This window comes from Rhinatrema bivittatum, chromosome 7 (assembly GCF_901001135.1).
Source record: "Rhinatrema bivittatum chromosome 7, aRhiBiv1.1, whole genome shotgun sequence".
In the NCBI taxonomy this organism is placed as follows: domain Eukaryota; kingdom Metazoa; phylum Chordata; class Amphibia; order Gymnophiona; family Rhinatrematidae; genus Rhinatrema; species Rhinatrema bivittatum.
In genome coordinates, this window is record NC_042621.1 from 12958412 (window position 1) to 12975806 (window position 17395).

Consider the following 17395-nt stretch of genomic DNA (forward strand, 5'->3'; position numbering starts at 1 on the left):
TAAGATGTAACCTGCAAGCATATTATATAAAAACAAATTGCAAAGATGTTTAGAACGCTAATACAGATTTCTGCAGTTAGAAAAAGAAATGGCATTACTGCACAGTTTTAAAGGATGCAGATTTTTTTTTTTTTTTTACAGTTATATTGTGGTGCAGAACTGGATTTTCTGTAACTTCACAATTCCACAGTCTTAAAGGCAATAATCTTTTATTTTCAGGGACTGATATCCTGTTTTGTTTTTTTTTTTAATGGAAAGCAAAACTTAACCACAATAAATATAAACAAAACTTGTCAGCTACTTCTATGTCCTTCCATATTTTGCTGTGCAAAATTGTTTTATATCCTGAGTTACTAATTGAACGTGTGATGTTCTTATGTGCTTTTTTTCCCCCTTCCATTCTCAATTCTCTGGTTATATCAAACATAAGAATCTACAATAATAAACTGAAGTTTTTTGATTCTGTGCTCGGTTTCCAAGTGTATGGTTTCATGAAGAAAGCACCCAGTGAGGAGTGTCTATGCCTGGTGTATTGGCGAAGACTGCTATGTCAGGGGTTAACAGCAGATAATAAGGGCCCTTGCTACCACTTGAGAGTTGCATGTAAAGGTTGACAAGTTGTTGAGCTCCACTTAGGAATCTGATAAGAGGAAAATCAGAGGAAAAAGTTATATTTTAACTTTGATGAAGGCAGATGCCTAAGAAGACCTAGAGTGCTTTCATTTTGTAGCTGAATGATATGAAAGCTTTCTTGCATGTCTTTCTCTCTGTCTTGTCTTCTGATCCAGGTAAAAAAAATAAAATAATAAAACGTTCATCTCTGTCATGGAACAGCAGCACCATGGGCTGGTGCTGTTTCTTGTTCCTTTCTGGCTTAACCTTTCGTGATAGACAACCTTTGATTAGTTTAAAAACTAAGAGCTATCCTCAGTACCCCAATAGCTTTGTCAGAGAGTCTAGATTTACAGTAAATGGGGACCTTCTCCAAACAAACAAACAAGGTAATATCATTTCTACCCTTTGTAAGGTTTGTAAGGTTATTAGATCTAAATTTTGCAATCCACAGACTACTTTTCCAGCTCCAAACTGGACCTCTAAATCTTGAGATGAGACCTGCATTCCAGACTGACAGATTCACATCTTCATAATCTGGTATTTTAGTGTAGTACTATTTTGCAGCACAGATCTTAGGTCGTTTTGCTGCTGTTTTGCTCTTTAGTTGAACAGGATTTGAGTATTTTAGCACACATTAGCTCCGCTTTAGGTGGCACCTCTGGGTTTTTATTTTTTTTTTGGGGGTGCCATAAAACAGCAGCACCCATAAACTAATCGTGAAGGTATAGTGAACACATCACAGGACATATTTTCCGAACCTTGCGTCTGGCATTAGCTGACTTCCTTCAGGAAAGGAAACAAAATGTTCATGTTTGTCGATTATGCAATTTATTATTATTATTATTATTTTTTAATATAAAACACCGCAGGTATCCCACCTTACTGTCTAGCTTCCTGTAGCCCTTTCTCTACTTCTTGTGCACCCTCTCTTTCTGTTCATCAAACCAGCAGGCACTCTTTGACATTTGACCTTTTTTCGGTTACACCACTATTTGAATAAATAGTTCAAGCTGCATGTTCTGGTTACTGAGTAACCGAAGCACACAAGCTTGCTTCCATCGGCCGATCCGAAAATGATCTGCTCCTGGAGAGAGAGATCCCACTCTTTCATTTAAAATGTAAAACTCCCATCCAGTTCAGCTCATCCCTCTTCCTGCCTTTGTGTGTGTGTGTGTCTCTCACTCACTCTCTCTCTCTCTCGCAGGGAGTCATTTACTTAAGGTTTTCTCCTATTTTGTGTCTATGGGAAAAATGCTTAGTAAATGCCCCCCCATCTTCTTCCATGCATTTGATTTTGTTGTTATTATAGTGACACATGTTGATTAATAAACAATTTAAAAAATGGCAGAGTATCAAGTAAAGGTCATAGTTCATTTTTTGTAAGTGATGGCATCTTTAACAACCCAATATATGTTTATTATACAGGGCTGGCCTATAGGAAAAGAACTTGTTAAGTGCATTTTCTTTCCGAAATGAGGCTGTATAAAAGGGCGTTTATATGGAATACAGTGTGCATTTTATGCAATTACACACATTTGACACTTTTATAATAACTTGAACCACATGCTTACAGGATTTATTGTTGAAGAAAAAGTTGTGGAATGCAGGTTGGAGACTGCTCCGGTTTTCCTTTTCCCCTCTCACGGTTTTTTTATGAATAAAACTGAGGCTGGATAAGTGATGAGCGCTCAGGCCCATAATATTGCTAGATTCACAGTAAGATGCACGACGAAAAGCAAAGGAAAACCCACATTTCTACTCGGTTCAAATTCCGAGCTGAATAGCGCAAAACTTTTCGCTATACAGCTTCAACCCCAGGACCCGGTCTTGGCTTGACTTTTTCCCAATCAGCGTACTGAAATATGCAAAAAAACTTATATTTCCTTTTAGCTGTTTGTTTTGAGGGGCTTCTTTGCCACAGAGTGCAAAATAGTGTTTATAATTGCAGCATCATTTCCAATGGCCCATTTCTGCCACGGTGTTCTATTTTTATTCATTTGGGCTTTTGGGTGACCGTGACTTTCAACGGCACACTTTTTGGGAAGGAAAATGTTTTTTGTTTATTTTTCCATGCTTTAGGGGTTTTTTGTTTGTTTCTTTTTTTTTGGCATGGTATAAAAAAATAAAGAGCCACTTACAATCTTCTGCTGGAGTTGTACCTAAAGTAACCTAAAGCAGTGAGCAATTTGCTCTTTTTCACCTAAAAGAGTTTGACCATTGTCAGGAAATGATATTTTTGGTTTCAAAAAAGGTGTTCTCCATTCAGAAACCTCCGCCAGTATGGAACCTTTGAAAATAAGATTCTTTTTGGGTTGGGGCAGTGTATACATATATATATACTTTTTATTTTTATTTTTTTGTTTTCTGAAATAGCTTTAAACAAATTGTTACCATAGCTTCACTGCTGAGGTCTTTACGCAATTTGCTTATTTTGTGGTATATCCGATATAAATATCTCTATATAATTTTATTGCACCTATATTTAGAATCAAAAATCAATTTCTTTCTTTGCTACACATAGCAGCTTTGAGTAGCAAACTGGGTGCAGTATTAATATTGACAGCAAAGTTTCAGTAAAAAAAAGAAAGAGAAGGAAATGTGGGTGAGAGCTGTAGGAAGGGTCTGGCGCAGCTGGGTTTCGGTACTCCGGCTCGTGCTTCTGCGCTGCGGGAGTCTATTTGGTCTGGGGACGGGGAGCCATTCATAATTTTTTCAGATCCCTGTCTGGTTGACATTCTTAGACACAGATATCCGATGCAGGGTAGCAGTGCTTCCTGGATTTCGAGCAGGAAATGAGGTGTATCTCAGATTTATCTGCTCAAATGTCAGAGCCGCATTCTCCTTTCGGCATGAGTTACACTGAAAGGAGAGCCTGAGTGCGTTTCTCAGCAAACCTGGCATGCTGAACTCCTGGCTCCTGCCACCTGTTTTGTCTAAGCACTGTACATGGTCCAGATTCCATACATTGTGTGTATTTATATATAATCCACATATAAGGTGGGTAACAAATCCAATTAAGAAACTATACATATGTAGTAGATACTAAAACACATTTATGCTCAACCAGTTTTGAAAGATGCTTTTTTTTTCCTGCTTTGTACAGCTTTCTTCCTGCTCCCATCTTATTTAAGCAATGGCAATATTCAAATGCACAGTCCAGTGATGGCACTGGCAAAGGGGACATATTTTCGTAGCCTGGAAATAGATCTTTACTGGGGGCACGCATCCTTTCATCATGTGAACACCGTAGTCTGTATGTTCTCAGTGTGGCGATGGGCCAGAGTTTGTGGAAACTGGCAAAATCACTAATAAACACGGCAGGGTGTGTGTTTCAGTGCATTCGCACCACTAGGTTCGGCTGCTTGAAGGTCCCTTTTTGCCACTGTTGACTGCTGCCTGAGAAGAGCACTTTACGTTGAATCGGCATTCATGGGGGCAGCTATTTTATATTTATTTAAAAAGTCTCATAATCCACTAAAATTCCAATATAGTTGATCAGAGCCAAGTACAATATGAGCATTCATAAGTCAATAAAACAAACAAGTACCGAAAATGACAATCAAAATATAAAATTCATAGGTTTAAAGGGTCAGAGGAACCCGTCTTAAAAAAAAAAACCAACAAAGCTTTCAACCTTTTTCTACATTTTAAATAAACTACTTCTTGAAACTCACTAATCAGCGCATTCCTCATGGACCATGCAGCAAAAGAAAATGACCAGTTCTCAGTTCTTGCAATGGATATTTTCTACAAGCGAAATGGTTCAGAGGACCTGATTTACTAAGGCTTTTCTTCCATTCTATGGGGAAAAAGGCTTGGTAAATGAGTCCCAGCGTTTCGCTTGCGGAGCATAAATTCCCACCTTGAAACATCTATTTTTTTCGGCAATCTTGAAAAGACAATGAGAAACCGTTGTGAAGGCTGTGCTGATACGACGGGATATAAAAAGAAGAAACTCTAAACTTTTGAATGTCGTTAATCTTGTGCACCACTGCGAGAATCTTCACTTTAACTTGGTATTCTCTAGGGAGCCGATGCAGTTGGGTTAAAGGGGTGCTTATGCCTCCGAGCGAGTCTTCCTTAAAATTGAAACTTGGACCACAGGTGGCCTAATGGTAGGGACCACGACTGATCCCTGCTTGGTAAAACTGCATCCAGCTTTGTCAAGTTCGGCTCCCATAAAATGTGAAATGGAAGAACAAACTGTCCGAGGGGGATCCCCCTGCATGTGAACGTAACAAAGGCAGGTGACCATGGCTAGGCATTTTCTGCAGCTTTTGCTGATGTAGAAGCTGGCGTAAGTCTTCCAGCTTTTCATACGATGTAGTAAGCTGCCAGCCGCATCTTACTGGATTTTCAAAACTTACTAATTCACTAATGTAGGCGAGTGTTGTTTGTGTCACAACTGATTACTCAGTAAATTATTTTATTAATGATTGCATGCAGTACCCAAGTTTGAGATTTTTTTCATTGGAAAAAAAAAAAAAAGGAAGGCCCAGAAAATGAATTGCTAAACCGCATTAGTGAATTTGTCCTGTGCCTTAACTGCTAAATTGATGGGGATCATCATGGAACTGTAAAATATAGCTTGACTCTGAAAATTAAATGCTACAGTCCTTTACTTAATTACGCAGTTAGTGGACGGAGTTGGCGTGGGCGGTTTTGAACGTACAGCAGCTTTTCGGCAGTTCTTCCATGCTTCGCGTGACTGATGACACAGTGTAAGTTGTCTTTAACTTTTGGATGTCGATCTCCAGTTCATGTTGGGCCTCAGTTCTTCCAAATTCCTGAACTGTGTAAACAGCTGAATATATGGCAAGAATCAGCCGCAGCATTTTACTTCCATGCTGTAGAGAAACTATAGGGGCTACCTGGGGGAGGGATATTTGGTCCTAGGCATCTCTTTTTCACCTCCCCCTGGCCCCTCTGAATTTCACAGAATAGAGGCCATTGTGTGTTGAGGTGAACGGATAGTTTTTCTACCCAAACAGCAAAATAATAACAGGAGGACATTTAATCATAGGGCTAGGGTATAGCAAGGGGAAATACCGCGCGTGTGTGTAAGGGACTAAGATCACACATTAGTGCACATGAGTTGATTCGAAAAGGAAAACACAAGCATGAAAACTGAGTGAACAGCACTTCCCCTTTCAAGAAAATCTGGCTATTCAGATTTTCATTATTCAGCCTCTCGTACACGATATGGAACTTGTGGCACTCTTCCTCTCAGCCGACAAGTGAAACAGTTTCCGTCACTATATCAGAGGCCTGTTTTCAGAGGGCTTCTGCTCTAACGCAGCGATTAGCCACACACTAAATGCTGATTTTTTTTTTTTTGTCTTTTGCTAGAGTTTAGATCCGCCAGCCTACCAGAGGTGATGGGTTAAGGCAGCGCTTTGTCTAGCTTCAAATTATTCTTATGTGAACGAAATACCTTTCCTCCCCCCAAACACTCAGACACACACATCCTGTTTTGAGTATCCATTCAGTGGTCTGACTTAGTGAGGACTGCTCTAAAGTTAAGCCCAGCCCCTGCTTCCCAGTGACTCCCTCTTTTTTTGTATGTGCTGACAGCTAACCTTTCCGACTGCAACCTGGGTCCATGCAGAGCTTTCTGCCGAGCTTGCAGTGAGAGTCCCAAAGACCCCCTCGTTGTAAGCCAAGTATGAGAACCCAAGCAATTCCCTCCTCGCCACCATGGGCTCAGAAATCCAAGCCTTAAGCACGCAAACGTAACGCAGCTGAAAAATGAAACCGGGCCATTGTTTTCTCCCTTGTCTTGTGCATGCATTCATGGTTTTAAAACTCAAAAGGTGGGCACTCGACTTCGCTTCTGATTTCATGTGCCAAGAAAGTACATTATCCAGGAAACAGAAAATTAGGGGGTTTGCTTCCTTTTTCACTGGCCATATCTAAGGGCCATGGACTCATCACATGTGCATGAGTGCCTTGATCAGTCCCCCCCACTGTTTATCTTCAGTAACATTTCAGATGTGTGTTTGGGGGTGTGCAGCGGGGAGAATGGTAGGAGATATGCTAGGCTGAGGAGGTGGTGGTGGGGAATGATTGTGCAGCAATTGGACACAATTTTAACATCTGATTGGATTTTCCGGGCACCATTTGCGAAAGACTATTTTATTTTCCTGTTTGGCTTTTTGAAATCAGTTCAGGCCTGCTCCCTAAGGCCTAGATGACTTATAACTCCGCTTAGAGATTGAAAGGTACATAGCAAGTTAGTTCCAGGAGAGTGAAATAAAATATACCCAAGTTTCCTTTAGTAATTGCAGCAGTCAAATGTGTGTGGGGGAGGGGGAGGTTGTCTGGTCTCCTTTAAGACAATATTCACTTTCCAGTTGTTTCATGCAGAGGGATTTTCAATCATGGATAGCCAAATCTCTTGTTGCTCTGAATCATGCCAGAAAATCCTGAGCCGAGTACATTTTAATCAGAACTGGAAGAAAGCGGCCCTGTGTTTGCTTGATCCTTTTTTTTTTTTAATTATTTTCAAACAAGTATGTAGGCATGACGTCTGAATCAGAAAAGCGCTGTATTGCTAAGGGTTAAAATAGTGAAAAAACATTTTTTTTTAAAGGAGCTTTATTGCCCTTGAATGAAGGCTGTCAAAAGAGAGGATACATCAGAGGCAGTGGACAGAGCTGAGTGAAGACAGTTATAATAATGCACTGTACATCTGATGCTTTGCTAATTAACTAGTGCATGCTTCGGAATGGTGCAAGGGTGCTATGCAAATGGATTTTATTTTTTTTTAAGCAAGCAGGTTTTTTTTCCAGTGCTTCCAAACATGTTGGGCAAGAGATTGGACAATCTGCTCTATTCAGGCATCCTGTGTGCCCTCCCCCCTTTAGCTTGCGATCATATTAAAGAAATGATGAATTATAGTCACATTGTGCTGTCAGATCCCTCCAGCCAGAAAGAGGGCAACCCTGGTGAGAAGGAAGGGTCTTACCTGAAAAAGCTTTGGGGTAATGGTGCTAAAAATGGGCCCTTGCATAAGCAGCTGTATTTTTTTTTTCCGTCTGAAAGAAACAGACATTAGGTTCCTCGTTAAAAATGAAATGGTGCACGTGAAATAGAGAGGAATTATGCAGGAGTCTTAAAGCCACAATATTATCCTTTTGTAAGGTAAGGAAGAGCAGATATAATACACAAGACCTTTTGTTGCAAGGATGCTTTTTATGCATATCCATGCCATGACGATTGGTAAAGTCACCTTTTCATATAGAACTAAAACAAAACAAAAGTTACAAGGTTCTAAACCATTGTTGGGTTTTTGCATTTTTGAATGTGCTCAGTGATTTGTTTAAGTCCATACAGGAGAAGCAGAGATTAATTGTGGTAAATACCACAAGGCTTTGCTGAAATTCAAATCCTGGAAGAAAAGCAAGTTGAGCGCTAAGGAAAGAATCCATCCGTGGCATCGTTATATCACCTGGGCTGTCTGCCACTGATTCGTGATCTTTTTTTGTCCTTTTTTCCCCATCCTTTTTGCATATTTTTTCTTTTTTTGCTTTTCTTGCATTTTTCCCCTTTTGACAGCAGATTATAATTCTTAATAGAGGTAGTAAAGGAAGGGATAGAATAAATATAGTGGGTAATGCCAAGAGAGATTTTTTTTTTCTCTCCAAAAGATGAATACAGTTCCTTATCTGCCAGATCGACTCCTGAGCGCAAACTAAAAATTAGCAGATGAGTCAAGCCCCAAGCCCTTCCTTAAATGCTAATGCAAAGCTGAAATTCACCAGGGTTTGGAAGAAACGGACGGAAGGAGGCAGCGCTCCACAGCTGACATGTACCTAGCGAAAAGATTATGCTGGCTGGCAGCTGCTAGCAGAGGAGACTCCCTGATTTCTAGGACATCAAAACTTGGTGTCAGGGAGCGATGGTTAAGAAGTAGTGCACCAGGCTTTCATTGCTATGCTTTAAACAAAGCTTGCAGTCACATTTTGACCCCTTAATCCAAGAAGACACACACACTGTTCATCCAATTCACCCAGCAAAATATTTGCAACACCAGTTTTGAATGCGTATGTTGTTTTTTGTTTTTTTTTTAAATATGAGGAATTATTATATATATAAGAGTATAATAAAAATTTTGGTTACTATTAGTAAACGTGCTGGGCATACTCAGTAATGTTAATATAATAACAAAAATGAGTGACAGGCTCATGCTTATAAACAACATCGATTCTACATACATTTTTGGATTATTAATGCGCAAGTTAGAATCATTTTACAAACTTTATTGCCTTCATCCCCTTACACTATAATCACATCAATATTGTGTACAGCAATTAAAATGCAAAAAAATTATTTGATCACTATTCAACATCCTCCTATACATTCATATCTAACAGCCATACCACTTAAACACTCATAAAAACCACTTCCATACCTAATTATATATTAAGAGTACAAACCTCAGTTTGTCAATACATACAAATACAGCTAGCTTGTTCATATAAACTTATTATCCTAGTATACATAATGTGTTTATGCTGCTATTGTAACTTGAAACTTTGCTTTGTAATTAACCATTTATTTTAGTACAATTTTGCTACCACCATTACTGGTGGTTATAATGTCCCAGGTTTAGCAAATGTAATTTAATTACTCCCAATTAATGGTGGTAGCAAAATGTCATTAATTTTATACACACACACACACACACACACACACACACACACACGCTGCAGTATGGAATGTTGTTTCCTCTATTAATTATGGTATGTCACAGTATATCATGCAATATCCTATTAACTATAGTGATATCTACAATAAGATGTCTTGTGAGGTCCTTAAGCCACAATGTCTACTAATAAAAAGCTGTAGAGCTGTGTGAGCTTCACGCGTTGTGCTCTGTACGGTGCAGGACTTCAGAAACCTGTGAATGCCCATAGGAATGCGGGGGGGGCGGCAGGGTGTCTCAATGCAGCTTTTGTGAGGTTGCTTTCTGGACCTCTGCAGATTGCAGCAGCTTTATTATTATTTTTTTTTCAAGGATCTGATGACATGCATGTAAAAAGCGTGCAGGAAATCAAAGACTCTCCTGTTTTCCCGTGACTCTAACTTTTCCCCTGCTGATACGGACACCTGTGTTTTTTTTTTTTGCGACTGCATGGATGGCAAAGAGCCATTCCCATTGACAAAGAAATTCCCATTTAATAGTGTGCATCTATGCTACCAAAAAAAAAAAGAATGAAAAAAACCCCCCCCAGTTGAAAATGTCAAATGGTTGCTCATCCTTCAGTTTGTAGGGATGATAATTGATTGTAGGGGTCAGGTAAGGGAAGCACCTCAGTAAGCAGCTGCTTTCACGCTAAGAGTTTTTTGTACATAATTCCGATGGCACTTAAAAATAATATCCTTTTAGTCTGATTTATTTTGCATTTCTGTGTTTTCTTTGCCCTGGAATAGTTTTCCGATCTCACCGCTCCTTCCATTGTGCGTTCTGCTGCTGTGCTGCGCTGCTGCCTGCTCCGTGCGACTACAACACGAGCAAGGGCAGAGTGGGGGCTCAGGGGAGGAAACATGGAGCGTGCTCATTCAGGTCCATGCACACGCACAGTTCTTGAATGCACACACAATCACCTCTCCTGGGCCCTCGATCCAAAAGGCAACTGAGCCGCCGTGCTTAAAAAGGAAGTGCTAGGGATAAATTGTGCGACCCTGGTGCGTCCGTGGCATCGGGCACCCGGGAGAAGTGGCTGGTTAGGTTAGGAAAACAGACGCCAAGGGGCCGATGCGATAATTTTCACGGAAAGCGGGCGCTGACTTTTCAGCGCCCGCTTTCTTAATGCACGCATGGCGCCCCCAAGGGGGAGGGGGGCGCCATGCAATATGTAAATTAGGGGGTCACGCTAGGAAGGAGGCGCTAGGGTCACTTGTGCGACCTTAGCGCCTCCTCGCTAACGTGACCCGCCGCGGCTGTCGGTTATGAAGGCCGACGCCGGTAAACTTGCCGAGTTCGTTGGCGGCCCTTTTCGTTACTGGCAGACGGCCGGTTATAAAAACCGACGCCAAGTTTACCGGCGTCGGTCTTCATAACTCAGAAGCCTGTGGAGTTATTTCTCTTTTTTCTTTTTTTTTTTTTAACTTTAAAAAAGGACAGAAAAGCAGTTTTTTCTGCTTTTCTGTACTTCTTTTACCTGCGCTCAGCTATTAACGCCTGCTCCAGGCAGGCGTTAATAGCTGAGCGATAAATGTGCGTCTGAGACGCACATTTATCTTTTTGCATGCGGAGTGAATGAGTAATAGCCTCATTCACATGCATTTACATGTGATGTGCACTATTACATTCACTCCGCGTCCACGGGTTAAATAGGCGCTAATCCCCCTATTCAATTAGGAGGTGGATTAGCGCCTATTTAACTCGCGTCGGAGTGCGGGTTATACACTGCACTCAGCTGAGCGCACTGTATTGCGTCGGCCCCTAAATGAATCTGACTGCCGGCAACATTTTTTTTCATGTGGTTCCTTCTACTTAGTACTGGGATGATGCTAAGTAGGAGGAACCACAGAAAAGCAGTATTTGGGGCTTTTTTGTGGCTTTGTGGGGGGGGGGGGTGGGTTTCAGACAGCTTGGAATGTGTAAAGACTTAACATCAGCCGTGGGGCTGGTAATTTCTATGTTAAAACATGTGCATTGGGTGCAAGGTGATTTTTTGCATTGGGGGGTAATAGCTAATAGCCTCATTTGTATGCATTTCCATGTGATGAGCCCTTTTAGCTTCACACTAGTTTGGATGCACGTTTTGGACATGCTAATCCCCTTATTGCATCAGGTGTTGGCCTAGCTCGTCCAAAACACGCGTCCAAGCGCTCATTAACCTGTGTGCTAGGCTCAGTGCATGATATTGCATCGGCCTAAATGAAAGGTGCACACCTATAATATAATAAAAAATAGAAGGTGGGCTAGCAATAAGACCAAAAGAAGAAGGAACAAAAACAAGAAAAATTCAAGTTGGAAGAATCTCGTTGCCTTTGCTGCTTTATATGAAGGCCTACATTAGTTATTATGGCTATGAGTTTGACAGAGCTCAACTATTCTTCAGGTCACTTTTGTTTCCATTGAAATGCCGTGGCTCTTGATAACTTGGAAGCTCATTGGTGATTATCACCCCCTGTGCAGATACGAAGGGCTTTACAAACAGAGTCAGAGGTAGGGATTGTTGCTGGATTTTTTTTTTTTGTTTGTTTTTGTGGATGTTGCTTAGGTAGGAAAACCGAATATGTCACACTTCCCTTCTCTCTCCCCCTCCCCCTTGTGAAATTGATAACACTATAATGGGAAGGATTTACTGTTTTGGCATGAAGTAGAGGCCACCTTGAGGAAAAAAAAATAACGTAGATCCCAAAAAGTAATCTACTTAAGATCCTGGAAGGAGGTATTCTCCCTCCTTCCCATCAGAAAATAACATGAAGACTCACGGGTTTGGTATGAAAAGGAAAGAATTCCTACAAAATAAACTGTGCAGAACCCCAAGCAGTGCGTCAGTGTTTCGGGAACAACCTGCACCGCAGTAGCTCGAGAAGAACATTTTAACACAGAGCTTACCTCGCATGGATGTGTGGATTTTAAACAGATGCTAGCGTAGAAAATGTATCTTGCTGCTGCTGCAGAAAGACAGCAGCCTGTGTTAGGGCTTGCACGGGATGAGGATCCTTAATCTAGGAGAAAGTAGAAAAGTGTTACAAATATTATGCAATCAAGGGATTCAAGAGTGAGGTCTTTGCACTGTTTATGAAAGGCAGCCAGTAATTCAGATAACTTCTCCCTCCCTCCTCCCCATCCCCCTGGCTTTTTTTCCCATCATTATCCTCCAAAACGAAGAAAGAAGGTGGAAAAAAAAAATCAAATGCAAATTCTACTTAGAATGAAGGGCCGAAGACAGGTCTAGTGTAACAAAACTCTGCACCAGAATTACCATGCGGGATCCGACATCTGCTTGCTGACTACTAAACTCCAGTGCAGTGATGAAGTGCATGGCTGCACCACACCTTGCCGTCAAAATAATTTGCAGCTCACACGGTGTCCAGCAATGCATCCGGAGAGCGGCAGACACCGGGCATTTTCCTAGTCCTTGCTCTACCCTCCTCAACTTAGAGTTTTAACCATTTTGTCTTTTTTTAATTTCGCTGTGCAAACCCACTCCATCTCATTTCCAGTGGAGCACATTTGGGGAACACCCCGTGGAAGCAGCCAATGGCACTGCATGTGTAAGTCAGGGGTTCGGTGGCTCATTCCATCCAGGCCTGAAGTGCCCTTTGATTGGATATACGAATGGGGGTCCACTGCCACACCCACCAGCAGGTTTTTCTGCAACTTTGCAATGCGCCATTTCCCAGGGAAGAAATTCCTTGGCTGCAAATTTCTTTCTTTCTTTTTTTTTTTTTTGGACTGGTTTCAAAAGGATTTTTTCTTACAATTTCTTGACTTCAGATTGAAAAGTGAAAAATGGAGAGTGAGGGAGGAGTAATTGAAACAGAGGGAAAAGAGCTGTAATTGTATCTGGGGTACAGTACTAAAGTTAAACCATAATCCCGAAACATTGTTCATTCCTTTTTGCTTATGCTTATTGCATAACGATTTATAGTGGAGAGTAGTTTGTATATTCAGCTGGATTTTATAAATGATTTGACAAGATATGTATGACAACACTGCTTGCCAGCTGATTGCTCTCCAGCAAGTAATGAGAAACATGCTAAGAAGTGATAATGAATTTGATACTTAATCGAGTTCATACTGACCATACTATGGTAACCAACCAGCTGAAGATGCGGAGCTGGTTCATTAAAGGGCTGCGCCAGTTTTGCTCTGCAGCAAAACTAAGGCCAGACTTATCCATGAAGAAAAAAAAATCCCTCTGATGCAAACCATTTATAGATCAGCCCCTTAATTTTCAAAAGCACCCCCTCCTTTACCCTCCCCAATAAAAACAAAACAGGCAAGCACCTACCAGAATCGCACACTTATTTCTGTCACTTGCAAATAGGATTTTGTTTTAGACAGCGATGGAATTTCCGAGTTTATACACTGATATACCTGCATGCCTAGCGAAAGCGAGATGTGTGAGTGGCCGAAACAGGCACACGGCTCAGTCCATTGCACGTTATTTTCGTTTTACTTCCTTGGAAGCCCCATGTCTTCCGCATTCGTTTCCTACAAAACAATTTTGCTCCTAAGCTTTCAAGCAAAGAAAAGTTATTCGTGCTGCTTTAACACACTGAGGGATGCAGCCTTATCAGGATAGCATGTTTTTAATAACGTGCTACTTAAGTCAGCAGTATGCAAAACCCTTACAACAGAACTCTTGTTAGGAGATTGAGTATTAAGGCATTTTGATCTTTGGTAAGCTATTAATGCTATTGTATTTTTCCAATGTGAATAACACTGAAACCGATTTATTTCTTTCTTTTTATCTTAATATATTTTACTAACTTAGGTACCCAAGGGAATCCTCTACATCAGTGATGTGAAAGTCCTATTGCCTGAAGCCAGAGGTACATTTTGCATTTTATCTGTACGTTTTGGAAATATTTTCTTTTAACTTGCTTGTATATGTATAAGAACATAGCTAGTTTATCTTCATTTTTCTGTATCTCTCTCCTTCCTACTACCATGTGCCCCCCTCCCCCACCAAGAAAATGTCCTCTTCTAACAGCAGAATTAGCTTAAAAAGGATGCCCGCATCTTCCATCATGATCCAAGGGGCTGGTTTGCTGAGATTTTAAGAAACAAGTTGCTCTGAATTTAGCTCTGCATGCTTCTGAATAAGCACGTGGCTTAAAGGCCAACAATTTATATGTTAGACCATAGTTAAATGCTGCGTTCATTTGGCAGGCAAACAATTTTGTAGGATTGTGTGCCCTGGTGATGAATCAGTGAAATAAGCTCCTTAGCCCAGCCAGGTTACGCCTATCGGTTATGCTTGCAGATGGCCTGGTCAGAATTTTTGTAGCTGCATGTTCATCGAGGAATATTAAACTATGGTAAAAAAAATTCCCGTCACCAGAGTACCATCCAGTCTGCACAACCAGAAACAGGTGTGGTCTCGAAAGCATTTTTGTGTAGCTGTGATCATCAAGCTTTACCCTTTGTTTCTGGCAAGGAGTATCTGGTTGGCATCACACTGAGGTGCTAGGGAACACCAGGGTTCTTTCCTACAAGGGACATTTACCATTGGGTATGAAATGCTAAATCTCTGAATAGCTGTTTTGAGTGTTTTTGTAGCACAGTTGCTCTTCCTGCAGCTGCCATGACACTGTCTCTTTTATGAGAGAAATTCAAGGTAATGGCAAACAACTTGTGACATTTAGCAACAAGGTTTCCGCGGCAGGACACGGCCTGCAGCAAATAACGATCAAGCACAATCTCCTCTGCAAGCAAAGACTTTTAACTTGGTTTGATACCTTATGTTAGAAGAGATTAAATTCTCAACAGCGTAAATCAGCAAAAGTAAAAAAAACCAAAAAACCCCCACAAAGTTAATTGGAGGTGGTGAGAAACACTCATGCCCCACTCACTGTTCATTTTGCCAGTGTAATATCTGGTGGTGGCCGGGCTTATTACAGAGTATCCTTATTTTGTGCATTTAATATCTCTAGGCAATGAAGAACAAAGTCTACCATGTTAGTAGTCAGTTCAGCAGAGGATTTGGAAGCCGATACTCAAGGATCCAGCGCTCTATAGCAGGTGCTTTATTCTAGTACGGATTCTAGGAAGAAGGACATGTTCAAGCAGAAATGTTATTTTTGGCTGTTCCAGTGCCTTTCTCAGTGGTTGCCTGGAGCGCCATGATGTAGTGCAACCAATAGGGAACCACTCAAGAGTGACCAAGGTCACTCCTAGGATCTCCTCCTCCTCCATCCTTTGACAAGGACACACATTTTACAAGCAGTAAAGAAAATTAATTATGTACAAAACCTGGTTCAGGACTCTCCCTAACGTTCCGCTTCCAGCTAAGATGGCAAAAAAGTCTACTGAGCATGCTGGGTTTAGAGGGGACACAGGAGCTCAGCGATTGAAGAAATCAGATAGAGAAGGCCTAAAATATGAGGCTTTGCCACCCAAGGACGACTTGTATGTTGAATTAAAAAAAAAACAAAAACTCTGGCCCTTCTGAATCTGAAATAGTGAATCAAATCCCGCTGAGGAAGAACTATTTTCACTAGTGGCACACAACAGAAGACCTGAGGGGAATTGAACCTGTTGGCCAGGCTTCACATGGCTTCTCTCACCATGAAAACATTGCTCAATTGACTCCCAGCCTTTCCCTTCCACTCAGACACGTACGCATCCACTGACCTGGCTACATTTCAGTGGCTGTGAAGATCTAATATTTTTATTGAAAAAGTAGAAGGAAGGTCTGTTCCTTTGAAATAAATGGGCCTGGTGTCTAGGAAGAGTTAATGAACTTTAATAGTAAGGTTCAGGTTGGCCTGACCCCCTATGGCAATATTTCATCTCAGGTTTCTGCTGGGAGAGAAATCAAATTTCAGCTGTGAGCTTGATTGACAGGTGAGGGAAAGGGAGAGAGAGACATCTGGTCAGATGGGGAATTTGGGGAAGAGAAGGACAATTCAGGAAACTTTTACTGACTGATTAGGCATCATAAGCCATTATATGAAAAGCTTAGGTCTTTATGCTCTCTTGAGGTTTACTTATCTTATTTTGAAAATGTCTGTTTGATTAAGGGAGTTACGTGTTGCGTGTGTGTGTGAGGAGTGGAGGTGAGTTTGGAGTTGGATTTCATGAAGGATCCCCTGACAATAGCACAGAAGGTACTTCTTACAAAGAAAAAATGTCAAACTCTTTTTAGCTTTTACTATATAATAATAAAATTGTCTGTATATTATTAATACTATTTTTTGTGAAATACAGGTGAGTGTGTGTGTATATGTGTCTGTGTGTGTATGTATATGTATGTATGTATGTGTATATATATATAAATATATATATATATATATATATATATATATATATACACACTGTTCTGAAAGACCCATGCATGCTACAGGTAAGTATCGAAATACACCTGCTCATTATGGCATTCCTCAAATATGTTTTGAGATATTAGGTTAAAGACACCTCAACTGTTGCTGTAATAATTAGATAAAATCTGACTTGTGTCTTAATAGTATTAAAATAAGATACAATCATAGATGTAAAATAAATTATATAAGTATAATCTATACTTTCAGTACTTTTTAATGAGCATTATTATAACAGTGACACTTTGATTAATACGTGAGCAGAAAAATAAATTGCTCAGTTTTTTTTCTTCCCATTCCCTCTGGCTTTCCCTACTGGCCATGCTAGAGGTTCCTTCACAGATCTAGAGCTGGAATAGAAAGCTGAAGTTGAAATCCTTCCGTACTTTTTGTGTCCGCCAGTGTTACCCTTGTAAATGTGATTGAGCTTCTTCCATCTTGAGATTACATGTTTCACATATATGATATCGCAGAATCCTACTAGGTTTTGCTGACAGGTGACAAAAACCAGGTCCACTGATGGAAGTGCAAGCGTTACAGTTAATGAAAGACCAGCACCTACCATTACTGCCAAACCATTGGGCTCCACCAATTGTTAATGCCAAATCACAGAGATGGGCCGAGCACAAACCGTACTGCCAAGTCTCCAGACAAGGAGCATGACCCAGCACTCCTGGCAAGCTTTTTGACCAGCCCCAACACCAAATGTTGCTGGCTAGTTTTAATCCCTCAGCTGAATCATTGGTCAGCCACCTTGTATAGCAGTACT

At 40.8% G+C, this 17395-nt stretch overlaps 1 protein-coding gene across 4 annotated transcripts in view; it reads left to right on the forward strand.

Moving 5' to 3' along the window:
- Positions 1-17395, forward strand: part of MAF (MAF bZIP transcription factor) — a 438038-nt gene that overhangs the window by 3551 nt on the left and 417092 nt on the right. For 2 of the 4 annotated variants that reach the window (XR_003857665.1, XM_029608162.1), the window contains exon 2: positions 14079-14136. The exons of 1 other annotated variant lie outside the window; for it this stretch is intronic. Coding sequence is in view for 2 of the 3 variants with exons in the window: in XM_029608162.1 (XP_029464022.1) it covers positions 14079-14112 (34 nt within the window). In the remaining variant the exon portion in view is untranslated. Of the gene's footprint in view, positions 1-14078; positions 14157-17395 lie in introns of all 4 variants that reach the window. One more of the 4 variants, XM_029608164.1, reaches the window with a different exon arrangement.